Below are 20877 nucleotides of genomic sequence, written 5' to 3' on the forward strand. Positions count from 1 at the left end.
GATCCCATTCGAGTCTGTTCCAAGCTGCTGCTGTTTCCAGTGTGGCATGAGGTGCCCAAGATGAGTGATAATTTGGCAGGATTTTCCCTTGTACCCCTTATTCCTGGCAAACTGTGCCAACAGGAGGGCATGAAGTGCCCATTCTTCTTGAAATCCCTGTGGCTTCATGTTGCTACTTATCTTTGCAGTCTTGGTTTCCATTGGCATAGTTCATGTTGCAGTAATTACAGCCCCACTAAAATAGTATTGAATGCCCTGCATACATTTTGTTAAGTCTTTTGGGCAATGGTGGTGGTACTGGTGCACATGCAGGCAAATTAATTGGAGTTTTAAATTGCTTTGCTTTGCTTTGCTTTGCTTCTTTTTATCATCATGTAATACATCTAATGTTTTTGAGTTTCCTGTCCTAGTTTTCTAACTGGGGAGACAAAGCACATGAAGAGAGCAAATTGTCTAGCCAGTCCCGGCCTGCATGACATTGTTGTAGCACTAGTAGAAATCTGTCACCTGAAATATTAATGTTAGTAGGTGTGGTCAGGGCAGATCCAGGATGGTGCAGTGGTGCAATTTTGCCTCCTTTTTGATTCCTCCTACACCCAAATTCTGAGTGGGGCAGCAGCTTCTATTCAGGCAGCACTGACACTGCCAGTTGACTTCATGGCTTATCTCAATGATTCTAGCTAATCTCTCTCCACTCCACAACCGTTTCTCCTTTTTAATGGTTTTAATGTTCCGCTATTTAAACTACCCTTTCTTTTGCAAAGTTGCTGTCTGTTAGCCATTCCTGGTAATGACCCTCTTTATTTCACAGCCCTTCCAACTGTTTATAGCTCTCGCTAAAAACATTAACTCAGATGTAGTAATATTAACTCAGGTATAGAAATGACTGACAGTGCAGTATTGGAGGAACTGTCAAGTTGCTCAGGAAGGGTAGATTTTGTTTTATGAATCTGAATAACAAGAGAGTAAGAAGGAGGACTAGTGACATGATTTTTTGTCTATTTTGACTAAATTTTGCCTAATTTGTTGTATCTTTTTATACATTTTATATAAGATCTAGCAAATTAATGCACATTCCAGTAATTGCATTCACTTTTGCCTTGATCTTAAACTAAATACCTATACTGCTAGCTCCCTAGCATATTGGTAAAGCATCTAGCTTCTCTTCAACTAGAGAAAAATGTGTTGTGTTATATGTGATTATGCCATACCATCTGCACCCACTTTTCAAAATCCTAGATCTGTCCATGGATGTGGTATGTCCTATTGTAGAATAAACTGAGAGGAAAAAGCTCTCTTCTACCCACCCCTTCTTCCCCGACCCTCTCCTACACAAGGGATTTGAGATTTAATGAAGAGAAAATGAAGTCCAACTAGAATGCATCAGAGTAAGCCATGCCAGTAAAGAACTTCCTCTCATCCATCGGAATCTGACACAGATCTTTTCATTCATCCATTTAGTTGCCTTTCGGCACACCTCCCAGTGGTTGTTAGGCAACCATAACAGGGCTGCTGAGCATCCAGGCTGGCTAATTGGATTGTCCTCTTCTTTTCTTTTGTTTTTTTTAATGGTCTCTCTTTCTACTTTTTTGTTTTAAATCAGATGACCCCAAAGCAATCTGTCTCCTTCTCAGGAGACTTGAGAAGACTTGAACCATGTTAGGAATATGAAGACATGTTGAGAAGGGAAAAGTATATAATCAGCATAAGGATATCTGCACTTGTAGATGGTACCTAATTGAGATTTTAAGAGCTTCTTTTATTTTTGTTTGACCAAATTTCAAATTAGTACAGTGCTCTTTGCAAACTAACATAAAATTCTTGTGTCAATTTGTTTTCAATACAAAGTGTACATGGAAAATTAACTGTGCCTACTCACTTTTGTTTCCTGTTCAAAGAGCTTATACGGACAGAATCATGCACTCTGCTTCTAATTATATTCACCATCTTTTATAATAATAAATATGTTGGAAGTATAGTAGTGCTTCAGCTCAAGATCAGATGGTAGGGGAGACTTCACTTAAAAACTGATCACATCACAGAATAACAGATTTCTACCAGTAGAAAATATATTTAATATTTTGCTTGGTGGCCTCGTTGTCTGCTGATGCTCAGTGGTATTTTGACATCAAGTAAATGGTCAAATGTGACCCACTGAAGTGTGTAAATGTGCTTCTAAACCTTGTTTGATGTCCAGAGTACACAGACTTGAAATACCTTTAAGATATCCAAATCTACCTTTTATATTTCAGATGTTACAGGACAACTCCAGCACTTTTCTAATACTTTGTATTTTGTTTCCCTGAAGTGTATGCTTTAAGTTTTGTTTTTTTTTTTCCTCTTTCTATCAATAGGTTCACGAAGCTGAAAAGTCTTAACCTCTCCAGTAATAATTTAGGAGACTTTCCATTGGCAGTTTGCAGTATTTCAACTTTGACTGAGCTCAACATGTCCTGCAATGCCCTGAGAAGTGTTCCAGTAGCTGTTGGAGATATGTACAAGTAGGTACTCTTAACATGAATTGCACATGCTAGAGTAAGATTCTTGAAGTAAAGGCAACAGAAGATTGAGTGATTCCTGCACAAATCTTGCTAAGTTTGTAGCTTGTTTGACTCGAGCTTTCATAGCCGGCTAGCTTTTATATTCTTGCTGACCAGTTGGAATCAATGGGTTGGAGGAGCAGTAAGGAGCATTATTTTTGTGTGTGTGTGTGTGTGTGTGTGTGTGTGTGTGTGGCCATTCCAGTTATCATAATGGTCTTAAATTCTCTTAAGTATTAACAGTACCATTTTTTGTATAAATGGTGTAATCGTATAAGGCAGAGGTGCTCAACCTCTGGCCTGCCCACGAGTCAAATGCAGCCCACAGAGCCACTGCATCAGGCTGGTGGGGCGCCCGACGGGTCTGGAAATTTGTCAGGGTGGGAGCAATGGCCCTTAATATGGGCACCTTCCTCTGTGCCAAATCCCCATTCCTTGTGTGGCCAGTTGGACCCAAGTAACACCTCTTTCTCCCACAGGGGGCTGGGCCATGCCTCCCTACTTTTGGATCAGGTTGAAGTCATGCTGCCTTCCCTCCCCCTGAGGCTGAGTTGAGACCTAGCCATGCCCCTTCTTCCCCCTGTCCCCCGCACCAGGCTGGGCCACACGCTCTTTCCACTGGGGTGGGTCAAGCTCCTTTCCCCTGTGAAGCTGCATTGGGGCCAGCCTGTACCCCCTCTTCTTCCTCCATGCAACCAGATGGAGCCCACGCTAGATTAGGAGCACTGGCTGGATCCAGCCTGCAGACAGACTTGGCACTGCCAGTCTGGCCGGTTGGGCCAAAAGGTTGGGCACCACTGGTATAACACATTGATGTCTGCAGTACATATAAAAGAAATGGGAATTCCAGAAATTTTGAAGTATGAAATACAGCTAGTTTATCTAGACCATAGTTCATGCTGACTAGGACTTGAAGGATTTTGTCATATTGTTCGCAGATGTTTGGTAGGTTTCTCTGTGACTTCTCTTGCTCTCTACCCTTGTACAGATTTATTTCCCTATGACTGCTGTTAATTTGGGATGAATACATGTTTGTAACAAAGGGTCACTTTTCCCATCTGCTTTAATAGTTTGCAGACATTTTTGCTGGATGGCAATTTTCTCCAGTCCCTCCCTGCTGAATTGGAGCACATGCATCAGCTCAGCTATCTGAGTCTTTCCTTCAATGAATTCACTGACATTCCAGGGGTATTAGAGAAAATGACTGCCATGGATAAACTCTGTATGTCTGGAAACTGCATAGATGCCCTCAACCTACCAACGCTGAGAAGAATGCCTCATATTAAACACGTGGATCTAAGGTAGATATTTGTGAGAGCAAATCTGAATTATTCATGTAGAAATAACTTCTTATGTAGTGGTAATAGTAGCCCCCAGATATGATTGTTGCTAGTTCATTGTACAAACTCTCACAGTGCTAGCAGCAGGTAGTATTTTTTTTGTCAACTTTATATTTGGGGAACTGACTAAACTAAACAAGCCTGAAAAAGTGAGTTTAAGGGGTTTAAATGCATTATTGTGGCCCTTACAGGGCATAGCCACACCAGGGCTTCATTGCAGTAAGTGCATACAAATATATTCAAAATGATAGTTCCTGGTCCAGCGAGCTTAGAGCCCATGCCATAAGGTAGACCAAATGCAAGAGTCTGGTGGCCAGGGGTAAGGAGAGGATAAGGTAACAGAACTGGTTTTGCACATATTTTTGTCTTCTGACTTTAGCCAAATTCAGCATGCTGTAATTTTTTTATTGGTTTTTCAATAGTGTGTAAACAAAGCTTCCATATACACAACTATGGTGGGGCTCCCCTCTTGGCAAACTCTGAAAAGGTTAACAACTCGTACAACCTTTGGGGAGGGATGGGCTCATCTAGAAGTCACACCAGTGTATAGACCTATCACAATGCCAATTTTAGTGTGAACAGAACCCTGTCATTGGAGGGGGGGGGAAAAAAAGCAATCGGTGGGTGTGTGGCATAAATCCAGCATGCTGAAAAAGCAGCTCTCCTTCCTGCCTTTACAATCTGAACGGTTCATCCAGCCTTCTGCTGCTTAGTTCTGTTTGAAGTTCTCTCCCCTTGGCAGTGCAAAGGAAGGAAAGGAGGCGTAGTATGATACCCGCTTGATCTTTAAACCATGAGCTTTCCAACAACTTTGCAAGTTTAAAGCTTGAAAAGGAGTCTTACAAAAAGTTGAAACTTGGCCCTGCTATTAAGGATGAGTATAGAAGTATACTTTTGGCTAAGATCATGTGTATACGGGGACAGAATCAGAATGGCCAAGGCACAAACTGAGCTAGCAAAGGAGAACCCCTCCTCCCCCTTTGCCCCATACCCCCCTCCTGCCTCCCAAATCAAGAAGCATTCTCTAAACACATTAGAAGTAGGAGAGATGCAAAGAAAACATTTTGAATGAGAAGAGGCTAATAATGGACCATGTACAGGAGGCTGTCAAAGGACTAGAACAACTGGCATCAGTAAGTGTGAGAGGGTGGTGAAGGAGGGACAGAAATTGTACTTGGAGTAAAATTTGAAATATGTTAGATATGTATCTAGGCAAGTTGGATTCTGTCATATCAGCAGGGCCTGATGAGATTCATCCTAGATTGCCCTGAGAATTGGCTGAAGTATTTGTAGAGCCATTGGCTATTATGGAGATCAGGTAAGGTCCCAGCAGACTGCAAAAATGTTACAGTGCCCATCTTTTTTTTCTTTAAAAAAAAAAAAAGAGGGCCTCGGGGAATTAGACTGTTCACGCTTATCTTCAGTACCTTGAAAGGGGCTGGAGCATATAATCAAACAACCATTTGGTAGGCATCTAGAGGCTTAATGTGATAACCAGCAGCCAATGTAGGTTTGTCAAGATCAAATCGTGCCTAACCAATGTAATTGCATTCTATGACAGGATAATAGGTTTGTGCCTAGGAGAGAGCAGCAGATATTATATAACTTGGCTTTAGTAAAGTTGACAGACTGAAGTTAGTTAAGGAAATACAGTTTACATGAAACTGCTGTAAGGCAGGTACATGACTAATTGGATAATCATGCTCAGAGTAGTTGTGCACAGCTTGGGGAGGCTGTATTGATCAGGGTTCCACAAGGATCTGTCTTGGTTCTGTTAAAAATATTTTGGTTTAAATGATTTGTAATTGAGAGCACACTTAGTAAATTGTGACTAGCATAAAATTGGATGGGGTTGTGGAAGCACTTTAGAGTACATGATTAGTAATCAGAAGAGGCTTCATATATTAGGAAAACGATCTGAAATGAACAGGACTGGAATTCAATGAAGTGAATATTCCTTCTTAAGCACTTATCAGATGAACAAATACAAAATGGGAAAAAGGTTGCAGCATTGCAGAGAGAGATGAGGGTGGGGAGGAGGTGCTAAAGCATCACTAGTTGAATATGAGTCACCAGTGTAATGTGACAAGAAAAACTACTAGCATCCTGGGACGTATTAACAAGGGTGTCATATGCAAGGTGCAGAAAGCAATTCTGCTGAGAAATCTCACCTAGTGTGTCCAGTTTTGGGCACTGTACTTTTCTTAAAAAAAGGTATGCGCAAAATAGAAGATCCAGAGGAGTACAACAAAAATGATGTGGAAGTCTAGAAAACTTGACAACATGAGGTAAAGTTTGAAAGAACTGGGTTTATTTAATTTCAGGGAAAGAAGAATGATGGGGGGATTTGATAAATCTCCAAATAAAATAAGAGTTGTTTTGAAGGGGTGATTATCATTTGTCCTCTTATGCCCTTGGTGGGCAGGGTAAGAAGTAACGGGCTAAAATTGCAACAAGGAAGACTTAGGTCTAATGACAGGAAGAATTTTTGTAACATGGGGGTGGTTATATCCCAAAACAATTCCTGAGAGAAGCTGTGAAATCTTTCAATGGAAGTTTTTAAATGCAGGTTAGGCAAACATTTTGCCTGGAATGCTTCATGCAAAGATGACCTTGTCTTGCGTGTTAGAATTAGATGACCTCCACCTGTCTTTCCAGCCCTTTTTGTCCTACGTTTTTGATGTGGGTGCAGGATCCTGGAAATTACATGCTCAGTCTGCTTCTGATGCCTGCCCCTTAGTTCCAAGGTCAAGACTGTCTTCTGGGGGCTGTAGTGGTGTTCCATGCCTCCAGCAGGTATTCATCTAAGGCAGAGGTTCTCAAATTGTGGTCCATAGACCACCACTGGTCCACGAGCTTCATTTAGGTGATCCGCAGAAAGGTTGCAGTACAATCAAGAATATCTGTACTTGTAAGGTTAGACTACTGATATTAAGATACAAGTCATGTGCTTTGATTTATAGAACAAAAAAAAAAGTTTTTAAGTGGTCTGCCATAACCCTTAGCAATTTTCAAGCAGTCCACGAAAAAAAAAGTTTGAGAACCACTGATCTAACGAGAAGTTGCGGTAGAATTTCTAACCTGCCTTTCAGCCAAATCTACCAGGTGGTTAGAAACAGCAGTTTGTCTGTGGTGTCCCATTCCTCCTGTTCCAGTTCTTAGGGACTCTGGCTCGATCCATGCTACTGCTGCTACTCCTTAGTGTGAGGTTCCAAATAACCAATATGGATATCAGAGCAGACGTGCTAAATAGTGTCCCTCCAGCTGAAATAGCCTAAGCTTCATAGGATGTCTGTGCTACTGAGGAGTTTGGGCTGAAGTGAGGACAAGTCATAGCACTGGGATAACATGGAAGGATCCCCTTTGGGATCAAAAAAATTAAACTTTTAAAAACTGTTCAGGTTCTCCTTTGTATAACTTTCCCATCCTTTATTATACCTTTATTTTAATCGGTGCATTTTACTGAGGTGCCATTCATTTGGGCTAAGTTGCAGGCTTGTTATTGTGGAAATTGCAGAAATGCCCGATACATTTTTCCCACGGGCAAAACACCTTTGACTGTAATGCTTGACTGCTAAAAGGGAAGCATCTCAAACACTGGCTTGGACTTGCATGAACCTTCTCTTTTCCATTCAGCATTTAAATGGTAGTCGCCACAAGTGGTGGGAACAGTAAGCAGATTTGAATGCATGAGCTGACAGACATGAGCCAACTTCTTTTTACAATTCTAGAGTTATTTCTGTTTGACAAATGAGAGAGAGAGGAAGAAGCTGCTGACCCTTTCAAGAAATTTTGAAGTATATTATATATCTAGTGGTCCAGTTTTTTTCTGTGTCAAGAGGGAGCTTCTGCTCTCCATTGGCTGTACAAGTTTTACATGTCTCAGTGACATAAGTTGTTATATTCCTCGTAGATTTTATAAAACCCCAATTTTCATCATTTAATGTTAAACTACTCAGTGAGCAATGGGCATTTCCATAGGCCATAGATGGACTAAAATAATGTGTCCAAATATACTCAGTGTGGTTATTTTGATATGGATCCTAGCTTTGCATCTTAAGCGCCCGCTCAGAGTCAACACCTTCCCCCTCATTCTTGGAGAATCTCCTTTTTTTGTTACTCAAGTGGGCAGAGTACCTGCATTGTTTATTTTACATTGAATTTATTGATTTGCCATGCAGCAAATATGATTTAATGCAGTGGCTGCTGGATCAGACATGTTCCCTTTCCCCTAAAAGTAAAAATAATAGTAATAATAATTTAAACCCTAATTCACCCTGAAGTATTTTCCTTGGAAGTTAGGTTTCTCTGCAGAGGCAAAAAGTAAAGAATGTATGACAACAAGGCTGTATTACTAATATTGTACACAGTCATGCCAGCCTGCCTTGGGATTTCTATTTTTCCCATACATATTGGTGTTACTCCTGATATATTATGTGCTGTGTCTGGTCAGTTGAGAATAATTGGATTCTTCAGAGTTCACTGAAATCCTGCATGTAGCTCTGCTTCATCAGTAACTTTATTTCCACAGTAATTTCTTCTGGAAAGGTCACTGAGGGTTGACTAGCTTCAGTGCAGTAACTCTTGCTCAGACATCAATAAAGATTACAGTAAAACCTATTCCCTTCTGCCTCCTTCCCCCCCCCCACCTGTTTGAATTCAGAGGGCTGAATTTGCTTGCTTAAAGATGATGAAATAACATGTAAACATGGAAAGGCTAGGTCCAAAACTAAGTCAAACTAATAACTCCATTATTTCCAAATTACTACTTCAGCAGCTGAGGTAGTACACGCTTGCATGTGTCAGGCTTTTCCAGCAATGTTCATTACATTTCTTTGAAGGCCAACAGGAAGTGTGTAAAAAGTCTTTTTCTTTTTTCTGTACCACCCAGGTGCAAATAACAGCAAGATCAGTGTTATTTTTATAGATGCAGTAATAATATTAATAACACCTAGCTGTTGGTCCTTTTTTCAGTAAATCACAAAGTACAAGAAAGGAGGTCAACATCATTATCACAGTGTAACAGAAGATGATAAGGTACAAGAGCTGACCTAGTCTGTTTAAAAATATCCCAGGGAACAGAATAAGAAAGAAAAAAAACCCCAAATAAAATGGGTCTTGTTCAGCATCCATAGGCTCGCTGTGTGACCCAAGCCAGTTGTTGATCTGCAGACGTAGGGCTGCCCCCCCCCTCATGCAGAACCTGTTGTGGTTGTACACTAATCTTATTTTTTCCACCTCTCTCAGATTGAATGTAATTAGGAGGCTGGTGGCAGATGAAGTAGATTTCCTTCATCACGTGACCCAGTTAGATGTACGAGACAATAAACTCTGTGAACTTGATGCAACAGTTTTCAACAACATTGAAGTGCTGCACTGTGAACGAAATCAGCTGGTGACCCTCAAGATCAGTGGATATTGTCTCAAAGGTCTTTATGCCTCTTCAAATGGTAAGGCTAATTTCAAGGCACTTGTGTCTTGTTTTGTTTTGTTTTTTTTTAACCTGCTTTTTCTAAGAGCATTTTGAATGCTTATTAAGTAGAATGCACATAATTTAGTTTAATAAGGGGGTTTGGTAACATAACCTTTGGTTCAAAAGAAGCCTTATGTCCTATATCATGCCAATGATAATGTTAAGCTCCAGAATTTACATTCAGGTAACACTAAACTGCTGACTTGAAGGTCACTAAAACATAGACATTTAGAATTTAAACTTAAAATTCCTTTTTCTCAGGCTACCATGTTGTAGGGAAGGTAAAAGTATCAATACAATACAAAAAGCACATAAAGCAGCCTATTTCTTCACATACTGTAGGCACCTTCTTCCCAAAAAAACCCAGCCCTATGAAATATGGATGCTCTGAAGCAGATAGCCTGTGCTGGGGTGGAGAAATGGAAGCATGGATAGCAGCTGTAGTGGCTGCTGTGCTTCTCCCCTGGTTGGACCCAGGGAGGGGCTGGTAGAGATCGCTATTCAGGGTCAGAGCTACAGTGTTAACCCTTCCATAGCTGCTGTCTAACTGGGAGTAGCTTTTGGCTGAGCAGCACTGGTATTGGTTAATTGTCCCCACCTATAGAAGGCAACCTTTCTGTGTTACTCATAACTTCTTCATTAAGACTTCAGGGGCCAGGTGATGGCTCTTCATGATTACAAGTCCTTCACAAGGACTAAAAAAAACTTTTTCCAGGCATGTCTTGTGCGAAGTGTTGAGAGCTCTAGTGATCCAGTATGAGATTTAACTGGTGGTTTCAGTTGGTGATAGAAGGGGCCTATGCCAAAATAGCAGAAGGGCTTAGAGAGCCCTTCCTTCCTTTTCAAATGACTCTTGGTACGCTGCCAAAACTTCCATGTTCAGGCTGCGAGTTTTCTACCATTACCTTCAGACACTGTCAGAATGTGCGCTTACATCGTTACTTCAGCAGATGCGTTATCGGTGTAAATGTAATATGTGCATTCAGAAACAGTCTTAACTCTTTGAGAAAAACCTAGCACCTTACATTGCAATATGTCTTTTAGTCTTACAAATACATACGTATTGACAAGTTTTTGTTCAGTATTTCTATTGCATAATTATATAAGGCCTGGTGTGTATGTGTGCATTTAAAAAAACCAACAGAGTGGTACGATTAAGATGTTGCTGTCAAATAACCGTTGAAGAATGACCTTCATATCTTTAGTGTGACGTGAGGAAGCATGACCTGGAGGTGTTCCCAGGTACACAATAAACATAACATGTGAAAAATAAAGAAAAAAACTTTGTGGCCCAAAGTAAAGAGAGAATAAGCAAAAAAGGAGTCCAAATGGGAGCTCTGAATGGGAGGATGCAGGGAAAATGAAAAATTTGAGTTTCTTGAAGTAATTATTATTTTAAAAACCATAAAATATTCTCTGAAGCCACTTACTCATTTTAATTATAGCATAATGTCATATCTATACTAAATCCAACTTAAGTAGCCTCAGACATAGTGTATTAATCATTGAATCGCTCCAATGGGCTGGGCTGGGCCTGGAGCAAGCACGTGTTTTGTGCCCCAGGCTGGAGCATGTTGGAGCCAAAGGGTAAGCAGTAGAGAGAAGGTATAGGGAACAGGCAGCACGAGGCAGGCATTGAGGAGGGCAGGTGCCAGGGGGCACAGGCATTTTGGGGGGGACGCCAAAGGACAGGCCTCAGGCTGCTTGACCCTCCCCCACTGCTTCCCCTATTGCCTCCCCCCCACCCCCCCCATCACGTTCCCTGCTGAGGGGTAAATTTAAGACCCCCCTCCAATAATTAAAGTCTATACAAAGAAAACTATAACAAATACGTATATTTTCCATGTATAAAATTTCATTGTTGTTGCGGGGGGGGGTGGAATCCTCATAAATTCAAATCGTCTTGTATTCAAATAAATATGGTCTTTAGGTAACTTGAAATCAGTCGGGGAAAAGAGCTTGGATATCTTTTAAGGCTTTGTCCCTAAATGACTCATTTGCATTTTTCAGAAATCTGTGATTTTAACTTGGGGTTTTTCCCCCCTCCTTTTAGAACTTGTTCATCTTGATGTGTATCCAGTTCCAAATCACCTGACTTGCATGGATATTTCTAGGTAAGAAAAATATGCTTTCTCTTGCCTTCTATAGCACCTACATCAATCAAGATAATGCAAAGGAGAAAAATTATTCTTGTTTTACTGGCATAGAAAACTGATTTATGGAAAGGCTGTGATTTTTGTCAAAAGTGTATTGAGAGCTGAGTTCTTTCATTGCTCCCCAACTCTTGTTCTTCATATTGACCAACATTCACCACCCTGGTTTTCATGCATTTTATTGGAATAAATATATCTGCAGTTAATTTCAATAAACATCACTGATTAGAGATTCTCTGAACAGTGTAGATGGGAATGATTTATTGCTTGGGCTTCTATAAGTGTGTAAAATATAATAATGTTTACCATATCTATAGGTATGTCTGGTATAATGTAGACATACATACCTTTTATGAAGCTTGACCTAATGACCTCCCATTTTAAAATTTTGGGGCAGAATCACGAAAGAACTTCAGTATAGGCTTAAATCATCCACATGTCCAGGAACCCCCACGTTTGTCTCACTAGCTTCATAAAAATCTCTTAAAACATCCCTAAATACTGCAATAAATGGACTGGGTTCTGACCGCTGATATATTCTTGCTCACCTAAAAACAATTGAAGGTAGCTGCGTACTAGACTTAGTGAGCATTATACGATTTGAAAAATGCTATTTCTAACCTACTATTTTCCATTTACTTCATATCCATGTTAGTGAGGAACATTTAGTTTTGGTTGAAGCTTGTTCTGACTTCCTTCTGGCATTATTTTATAATAGTTTGCTGAAAGAGTTTGAATGTGCACCTTCTTTTGAGAGGGCTGTTTTTAACTACTTCAGAAATACTAAATAATATGTATTTTGATGTAACACATTTTGATTAGTATGAAGTATAAATATAGATTGACTTACAGTCTTCAACCAAAAAAGCTAAAAGTATGAATTATATGGACTATATGAATAAATCAAAAGGGAGAACTATACGACTGAAAAAAGGGTATTGATCTCTACACAGTTATAAGAACTGCTTCTTGATTTTTAAAATCTGTATGTTCCCACTTTGGTAGGATTAAACTGGGGCTATAGACAAAAGCAGCTATCTTTTAGCTGCTTTTAAAATGGAAGGCTGAACTACTGCTTAGAAGGACACGTCAACTGTTCTAATCTGCCTGCTCTTGTCTTGGTACAAGTTACAGCAATTTAGCTGAATTTTAACTGTGAATGAAACAGGATTAAAGTCACAGTGGTTTTGCTACACTTTTGTATTGCTACAGGAGTTTGAAGACATAGCTTACATCCTAACAGTTTATCTTGGTATCATTTGAAATTGATACCACTATGTCTGTCTATCTGGAATGCTCAGGTCACTCCCTAGCTATTTGTACACCATCTTCGGGAGCTTTATTTTGCATCAGGCTTTCAAGGTAGCATTTGGAAACTTTAACCTTAAAAGTTGTGTTTGTAAAACTTACTGTGGAAACCAGGGAAAGAAGAGCAAAGCCCTTGACCTTGGAAGTGCCTAATTTAAAAAAAAAAAAATCATCAGCCTGTTGTTTTCCTTTGTCCTGCCCCTGCGAGCAGCATCCAAGGAGGCGTAGATTGGGTTCTGTCTCTGGGGTCTCCAGGAGCGGGCGTGCCTTGGTCAGGCAAGCCGTTGGTGATTTCCATTCTGTGATGAGTTATCTTCATGAATGGGTGCTGAAATTAAATGTCCTTATTTGTGGCAAGACTTTCCCCTCCTCCTCTTCCTAAGTGTTTTGGCTTCACTTTATCTTTTCTCTCTTTCTAATGCAATTATGATTTCATAGCTAACTTTATAGCTATAAAATCCAGGAAGAGAATGCAGATTGCAGATTCAGTTCTCTTTATTTAAAGGATAGGCACCTGGCTGGGGGCATCTGGCCCCTGCGCTCTTTCCTGCCTAGGCAGGGAGTCGGACTTGATGATTTGTTGAGGTCCCGTCTGACCCTAGCATCTATGAATCTATGACCTTATTGCTTTCTCACCCCTTCAACCAAACTCTTGTTTTGTTCATTGCAGTGACAAGATATATTGTTCCCATTGGGTCCCTGTGTATGCCGTATGTTTGTGTTTGTAATATTAATATGTTGTTCTTACAGTTAATAGTCCTCAAATCTGAAACACAGCTAAGTTTTCATCCTGTTCTTGCCTGTAGAAACCACTTGGAAAACCTGCCCGAATGGGTTTGTGACAGCAGAAAGCTAGAAGTGTTGGATGCTGGCCACAATCAAATTTGTGAGCTGCCTGCCCGGTGAGTCCCACAAACCAAGTTATACAATGTGGAACAGTATAAGTAGTTTGAAAGTAACTGCTGATTCAGTGTTTAGTTTGTTCTGATGACAGACAAGCTCGTTTCATCTTGGTTTTTTATTTTTTTTTACCTCATGGGGTGTCATCATGCCACAAGCTTCCACACAGCCTTTCTTCTTTGCTTTCACGCAGAGACAAGCAGTCTCTTTGAATTCCAGACAGAAATTCTAATGCTGTCCTTGCCGCTGCTCAGCATGGAAAGCTTCATTTTAATATTTAGTATTAAATATTACCAGCCATAACTTTGCATGACTTTTCGGAAGTTCTGTCTTGGGATCTGTTCCAGTGGTGCCTAGAAGCCTCAGGTCAAGACTGAGTGGTGCACGATGCTGTACAAACATTAAAGGATAGTTCCTGTCACAAATAGCTGACTGTCTGAAATTTATGCCAGGACTTGAAAAATGTGAAGAGGGGGGGCTGGGAGAAGAAGAGAAGATAGCAGTAAAGTGACTTTTTATAAAGTGAGCCCAGGCTTAAAAGATAGTCTGTTTCCTTCCCCTCTTCACTCCCACCCCCAAGACTTACATGTACAACGAACCAATTTAAAAAAAAGGTAAGAGGAGTGATGAGGGAGGTATGGAGAAGAGAGAGAGTCTTGGGAATCCAAGACTAAAAATGTCCCATCTCCTCCTCCTTCCCCATCCCCATTTTTTGAGGAAAATTGAGAATATATAGCTTCCAGAAGGAATGCTGACATTCCCAATTGCTCCCTTCATGTGGGAAAGGACATGGAGATGAAAGTGGGTGAAGATACCCCAACAAGAGCCACTTGATGTAAAGAGCAAGTCAAGTGAGGTCGGGGAGATGTAGAACCATAATAGTCAAGGGAACTCGAAACTGTAAGACGAGCCAGTATAGCAACTCAAGGTTGAGGGATAGGGCGATGCACAAGGAAAGGAAGGCTTCTAGCTGCTGATTGTTGACTACATGGCAGAGAAAAATGACAGAAAAACAAGTGAGTTCTAGTTTTCTCTGGGAAAGAAGTCTGTGGGCTATTTTCCTGAAATGAGGCAGGGAAGTAAGAGCAGGCTTCAGAAATGTGGAATCTCTGTCCCCAGAAGTTTTCAAGACCAGATTAGAGGGATGGTTGGCTGTGTGGTTTAGTCAGGGAGGAACCTGCCTTGAGCAGGGAGCTGAACTAGGTGACCTCATGAGGTCCCTTCCATCCCTATTTCCATGTGATCCTACGAATGAAGAGATGGCTTCAGCAACTAGGCATGTTAATGATTGTGCCACTATTTGTTTTGTGTTATACAACTTGAAACTGCATCACACATAAGGCAAGAGGAAAAAAATCCAGTTGTTTTCACTTATACCTCAGAACACAAAAGCAGTCATACTAGGTATACCAGGTTAGCCTTGAATGCTGTAATCTTTAGTGAACTTTGGGTCAGATTTTTGTTGCTTCGGCACAGATATAGGCTGAAAATATCAGCCTATTTGCATTCAAAGGCTAAGTACAGACAGTCAAAAATCCTGAAGCTGAATCTATTAATTCTCCACAGGTTAGTCTAAGCTGTGTAGATTGATCCAATAAGCAAGATTCAACTTTTGATTCTAGAAATGCAGCCATGTGCCTGCAGTGGTCCAGGCTAGAAGCTGGACGGGGTGCTAGAGCACACCGCCCTGCTTAGTTGGAGTGAACAGCTTAAACTAAGGCTAGCCCATCCACCCCGTAGTGTGGCGGGGAGGGTGTTTATGGGAGAGGTGCAAAGCATCCTGGGATGCTGGGTGACTGTGAGGTAACTTGAATCTGGAGGGCATCTGGGACAGAAGTTCCAGAAACTGATTTAACTTAAATCGGTTACGTCTGAGATTACTTCCATCCAGGTTTATCTTAAACCAGTTTTGGCCATTTTGAAAGCGGTTTATGTGCCCTGAATTTCTGTTGTGTTACAGATTTGAATCGGTTTCCAATCACGTATACCAGTTTATATGTAATTCTGTCCATAGCCAAAAGCAGTGCATGGAATGTCTTTTCTCTAAGGAAACTTGGTTGCTTTATTTCTATTTCATTGTTTGGTGGAAGTTTAACTCCCTAGGGTCAAATACCCAAGCATTGACCTGTAAAAAGCTGGGCCAGTGAGTTCCTGGGAGCCCAAGGCTTGCATTTAATTTAAAGAAATTGCTTTAGATTATATTTGCCTCCTGCCAAGCTAAGGTAGAGTCCTTGAAGATGTAGAGAAGGTATACTCTATACTAATATCCGTCTCAGTGGTATACCTTGCCCAATAAAAGATGATGTGCTAAAAGCTGTTCTGATAAAGGTGTGCAAAGCTGGCACCAACTTTACCACAAAAGCAACAAAAGGTTGCCAAGTTTCAAATTGGTAGGCCAAATTTCTTATTGTAAAACCAGAATCTAGATGTTCCCTAAGAGAATACTTGTATGTTTCTTCAGTAAGTTTTGGTGCATCTTCTACCTTCTGTGACTGAGGACCTGCTTTGTTTGTGCTTTTATGAAGAAAGTGGCCTGTTGGGCAGCTGCTTGGTAGCAGAACTAGTTGAAAATTCTCCAGTGGAATGGTGTAAGATAAGAAAACATCAGTTTGACTGAACCGTGTTCGGTGGGGATATTCATTCAGTCAGTTTTCACCAGTAATCGGGTCATTTGCTGGGCCAGAGACTTGGCTACCTGCCTTGTCTTTATTATCCCAGTGGGGCCCTGGATTATTAGGGAGTAGGGGGCTCTCTACTGTTCAGCTGGGTGGTTTCCTTCTGTGCCATGCTGCCCAATGCCTTGAGTAATTGGGTGGCTTAAGAACATTTTCATTCTCATCACAACAGCTTTTTTTTTTAACAAATCCAAATATTGTTGGAGGATTTGGAAGACTTTTGATAAGCGCTGCTTGTAAGCTGAAGTGGTGAAGGCCAATCTTTTTGGCAGGTGTGCCACAAATTAAGCACTGCATTCTCCCTGAGTGCCACATTGCCACATTATCTGTAATCAAAGGCCTTTTTAAACAAAATGGGGAAAGAAAGTAAAACAAAATTGCCTAAGATTTTTTTTTTAAAGAAGGCTTATCTTTTGTATATTAAAGCTTATTCAACTCTGCTTTTGAGTCTTCTGGAATAGTAAAACTGCCTGTTGAATTGTAACCCTAATAATCATATAACACAGGCAACTTTCTACTAAGAATTGTTAAGGCTGGTACACTTATAGTATGACTGCATCTGTCAAGTGACAAGTCAGTGTACTTCATTGATTACTTTGGCACACTAGCCCAATGACGCATTAGTGTACCGTGGGTGATGCCTTAGAGAGAAGGGTAGGATTCTTTGCATGTATCTGGACCTTCAGTGTCAAGGAGTGAGGAAGGCTTCTGCTGTGATGCTGAGTAATTTGGAGATTCCTTGATTGAAACAGATCGGCATGTGGGGCAAACATCTGATTAAACAGTCATGGTACAGTCACAGGGGCTTAAGAAAGGTGACAGATGAAGAATAATCTTTGGTTTTTAAACTTTTTAATAAAAAAAATTATAGTAGTTTTCTATTCAAAACTTCAGCTTGATCATTCTGGGTGATGATTTCTTTCAGTCCAAGATCTGAATTCTTTTGCCAGCACCAACTGTTCATGTGGCAAATATTAACCATTAGATTTTATCAAAGCAGTTCTCTTTTATTTTTCTCTCTACCCTCAGGCCAAACAAGTAAATAAATGGGGCAAAGGGGTGATGTTGAGCTTGTAAAAGCTCAAGATAGAAAAGCGGATTAGATAAATTTCATTCCCTGTAGAACTGGAAAGGAGGCTTTATGTTAGTCTGGTATTAACCAAAAGGGAAAAATGGGGGAAGAGGGAAATTGCAGTGGATTATGAGTCAGCACATGATGAGTAAAGTACTATTAAGTTTCTGGGATGGCTGGCTTTCTTGCATACTTTTTCTTTCCTTTTTAAAAAAATCTTCCCTGTAGCTGAAGGTATCCCACAAGTGAAGTTCTCAGTGGGCATTCATAATTACCCACTTCATCAGTACCATATTTATGCACATTTCAGAGAGTGCAATCAGATAATATTTCCCTATTCCATTCCATAGTCATTCTGATATTCCACTCCCCACCCTAACCCTTCCTGTCTTTGAACATTCGCACCTTATTTAAGGGGTGTGGGAAGATGTTCTGAGAGCTTATAGGAAATTAAAACCTTTGCTGATGATCAGTTGGCTGAATCTCCTTTTGTGACAAACTCCACTTCTGTAGAAGAGTAGGTCTCATTGCCTTTCTTTTTCATGTCTTGTTTCCATTTACTGTATTCTTGATGTTTTGTTCTTTAAGGTTGTTCTGCAATAGTAGCTTGCGGAAGCTGTTGGTGGGACATAACCAGCTGGGGAGACTGCCCGACAGGCTTGAACACACACAGGTGGAGGTCCTGGATATACAACACAACCAGCTGCTTGAGTTGCCATCTAACCTTCTCCTGAAAGCTGACAGGTAGGGAGAACATGGCTCTTGATTTCATTTGTACATGAAGGACCATTGCATTTTAGTTCTTAGTTGAGGGCGCTATCTGGAGTTTACCCAAACTGAAAGCTATATGAGCCTTTTGCAGTGAAAGCAAATGTCCTGCCTAACCTAGTGAAACAAAAATTAGTTTTTATTGTGGTGTAACCCACTTATACTTGCTCTTTCCGTAGGTACCCATTGTACCCCCTACTTTTTTGAAGTCTAGTTGCAAAATGATATACACTATTTTTTGTGTGACGCTTGCCTGTGTGTGCATTTAAAGAAACTACTGCTAAGTTTTGTAATTTGATCAAATACGAAAGCTCAGTCAAAGGCTTAACTTTATTTATGCCCATCACACAAAGTAAACTTGTCACAACTGTCAAAGTAACTTAATTACACTAATTCCTTCTATTTTTGGTCTGCAACATTTTCCTGCCTGCAAGTGTTGGTAACACCAGGTAATTTAGTGACAACTGGATTTGATTTTCCCCTTTTTATTTTTCTACTGCTTCTCTACTCTTGGGATCTTTGTAATGTTATTTATGGCTGTAAAAACCTACTGTCGCTTGCTTATAGTCAGGAGGTGGGTGATTTAAACTGATTTGTTAACAGTTTTATCGTTCTAGCCTTGGACAGAAGAAGGCGAGAGGTCTTTGGTAGACTACCTTGCTCAGTTTCATATATTTCTTACACTTCTATGCATCAGGAAACAGACATAGACTTACTAGTTAGTTCATCAACACTGCATAAAACTTGATATACACTGAGTGCATGGAATTCTTTCTCTTGCAGTAAAAACAATGCAAAGCTATTTTTTCTCCTTGAGAGCAAGAGAGGGCTGTTGATATTGTTGATGCTTATTGCCAGAATACTGATGGGTGCCAATACAGTCAGATAAAACCCCTTATTTTACATTTTGATTCTATTATGAAGCTGTGTTGGGATTTTCCCATTTTCCCACTCTTCATTGCACAGGTGATTAAAATGGTTACGGATTTGGTAGAGTAGAACACTTTCATATGGCAACTACTAAATTCAATAGTTTTCTGTGGAAAAACTGTTCTTTAGGTTAAAACATGCTAAATATATTGACAAAAGCTGCTTCTATTCCCATATCTTGGCATAGAACTTTCCTCCTTCAACGTTGGAGGAATTTTTCACAGTGCAGCAGCACCCCCCTCCCCCCATCACTTATTGGCTGAGAGGGGTGTCCATCATGCAGCCCTGCCACTTGCTGCAAAAATGGCTGCTCACCCCATGGTCTGCCCGCAAAATCATCCAGCAGCCACCTCGAGTTTGGTGGACCCCTACTCATAGGCTGAGTTTGGAACAAATTGGTTGAGGGGGAAAATGTTCACATATTAATATAATGCTGATGTTGAGACTCTATATCTAAATGCATTAATCAAAAAAGGTCAGGAAGTGTAACAATTCCTATCACAGCAACTGTGATTTTTGCAGTAAAGTTAAGTCTGTTAAAAAGTCATAAGAAAAGGAGCAATAACTGCTGTTGATGTGGGGACTATATCTTTGAACTTTCTGACATTTGGGTATGTAAGATCTTAGCCATGCCATGCTGTAAATGCTCACAGTTGTTTTTTTTTGTTGTTGTTCTTTTTAACAACAGGTTTTAAAAAAATTACCTACGTCGCTTTAAATACAAATAATTAATAAATAATTCATAAATATGAATTCATTCAGGAATTGTTATATTAAATTGGAGAGAAAAAATACTTAATGCAACACTAGAGCAAAAAATCAAGAAACAGTAGTTTCTGAAAACTGCTTACAGCTATGAAAGAGAGAAAAAATAATCCTTGTGTGAGTTAGCTTTATGGGCTTTTAGTCTAGTGGGTAGATTAGTGCCATTTTGCAGCAAAAGAGAAAAGATGCATAAGAAGTTTGTACCATTTCTTTCTCAAACTCACAGGTTAAACTATATTGTGAAAATGCTGATAATTTATAAAAAGATCTGTCTGAAATAAATTCTACACCAGATTCTGAGCAGATGCTCAGACTGTATCTGAAAAACGAACCGTTGTCAAATTCACTGTTCCATTGTTTAGTGGAATCAGACTTCAGATCTTCAAGGTTCTGTTTTTCCTCTGGTCCTATGAAATCCCTTGCAAAGAATACATTTCTCAGGCTTTGCTTTAGGTATTAGTGATATGTTTTGGTGCAGATGATGTGCAAGCCTGTCCTGCTCTGATTTTCTTCAACTCTACTTTTCATACTATCTTTCATCACTGTAGCCATACTGATAGTGAAAAAGTATGAGTACTTATGTAGACCTGTCCTGACTGTCTTTTTTTACTACTGTCACATGTAACGGTATTCAGAATAGATCATGATGACAGAGATGTATGTCACCCTATGCTGATTATGGGTCATAGTGAAAGCATCACTGCTTTCCTGTCTCTTACATTATTTTTTTAATATTCTAGGGGACATGTTGACCCAGAATCTCTTCTCTTTTTCCCTATAGTTTTGTGCATGCAAGTGCTTTGCAGCAGTATCTCCTCTGAGCAGGCAGTACTTGTAAGCTAAATATGGCAGGTTTAAGTGTCCGCAGTTGTTTTATAGCATGGGTGCTCAACACCCAGCCTGCTGGCCACATCTGCGCCGCCGACCCCCCCCCCCCCCCCCCCCCCCGCACC

The 20877-nt window shown here is 40.3% G+C and overlaps 1 protein-coding gene across 1 annotated transcript in view; it reads left to right on the forward strand.

Annotated features, from left to right (window-relative positions):
* Nucleotides 1-20877, forward strand: part of PHLPP1 (PH domain and leucine rich repeat protein phosphatase 1) — a 110988-nt gene that overhangs the window by 55448 nt on the left and 34663 nt on the right. Inside the window, exons 4-9 of the mRNA XM_025215089.1 lie at nt 2355-2501; nt 3611-3841; nt 9128-9330; nt 11407-11467; nt 13621-13716; nt 18050-18205. Of these exons, the coding sequence (XP_025070874.1) occupies nt 2355-2501; nt 3611-3841; nt 9128-9330; nt 11407-11467; nt 13621-13716; nt 18050-18205 (894 nt within the window). The remainder of the gene's footprint in view (nt 1-2354; nt 2502-3610; nt 3842-9127; nt 9331-11406; nt 11468-13620; nt 13717-18049; nt 18206-20877) is intronic.

The sequence above is a fragment of the Alligator sinensis genome, unplaced genomic scaffold (assembly GCF_000455745.1).
Source record: "Alligator sinensis unplaced genomic scaffold, ASM45574v1 scaffold1222_1, whole genome shotgun sequence".
Taxonomy (NCBI): domain Eukaryota; kingdom Metazoa; phylum Chordata; order Crocodylia; family Alligatoridae; genus Alligator; species Alligator sinensis.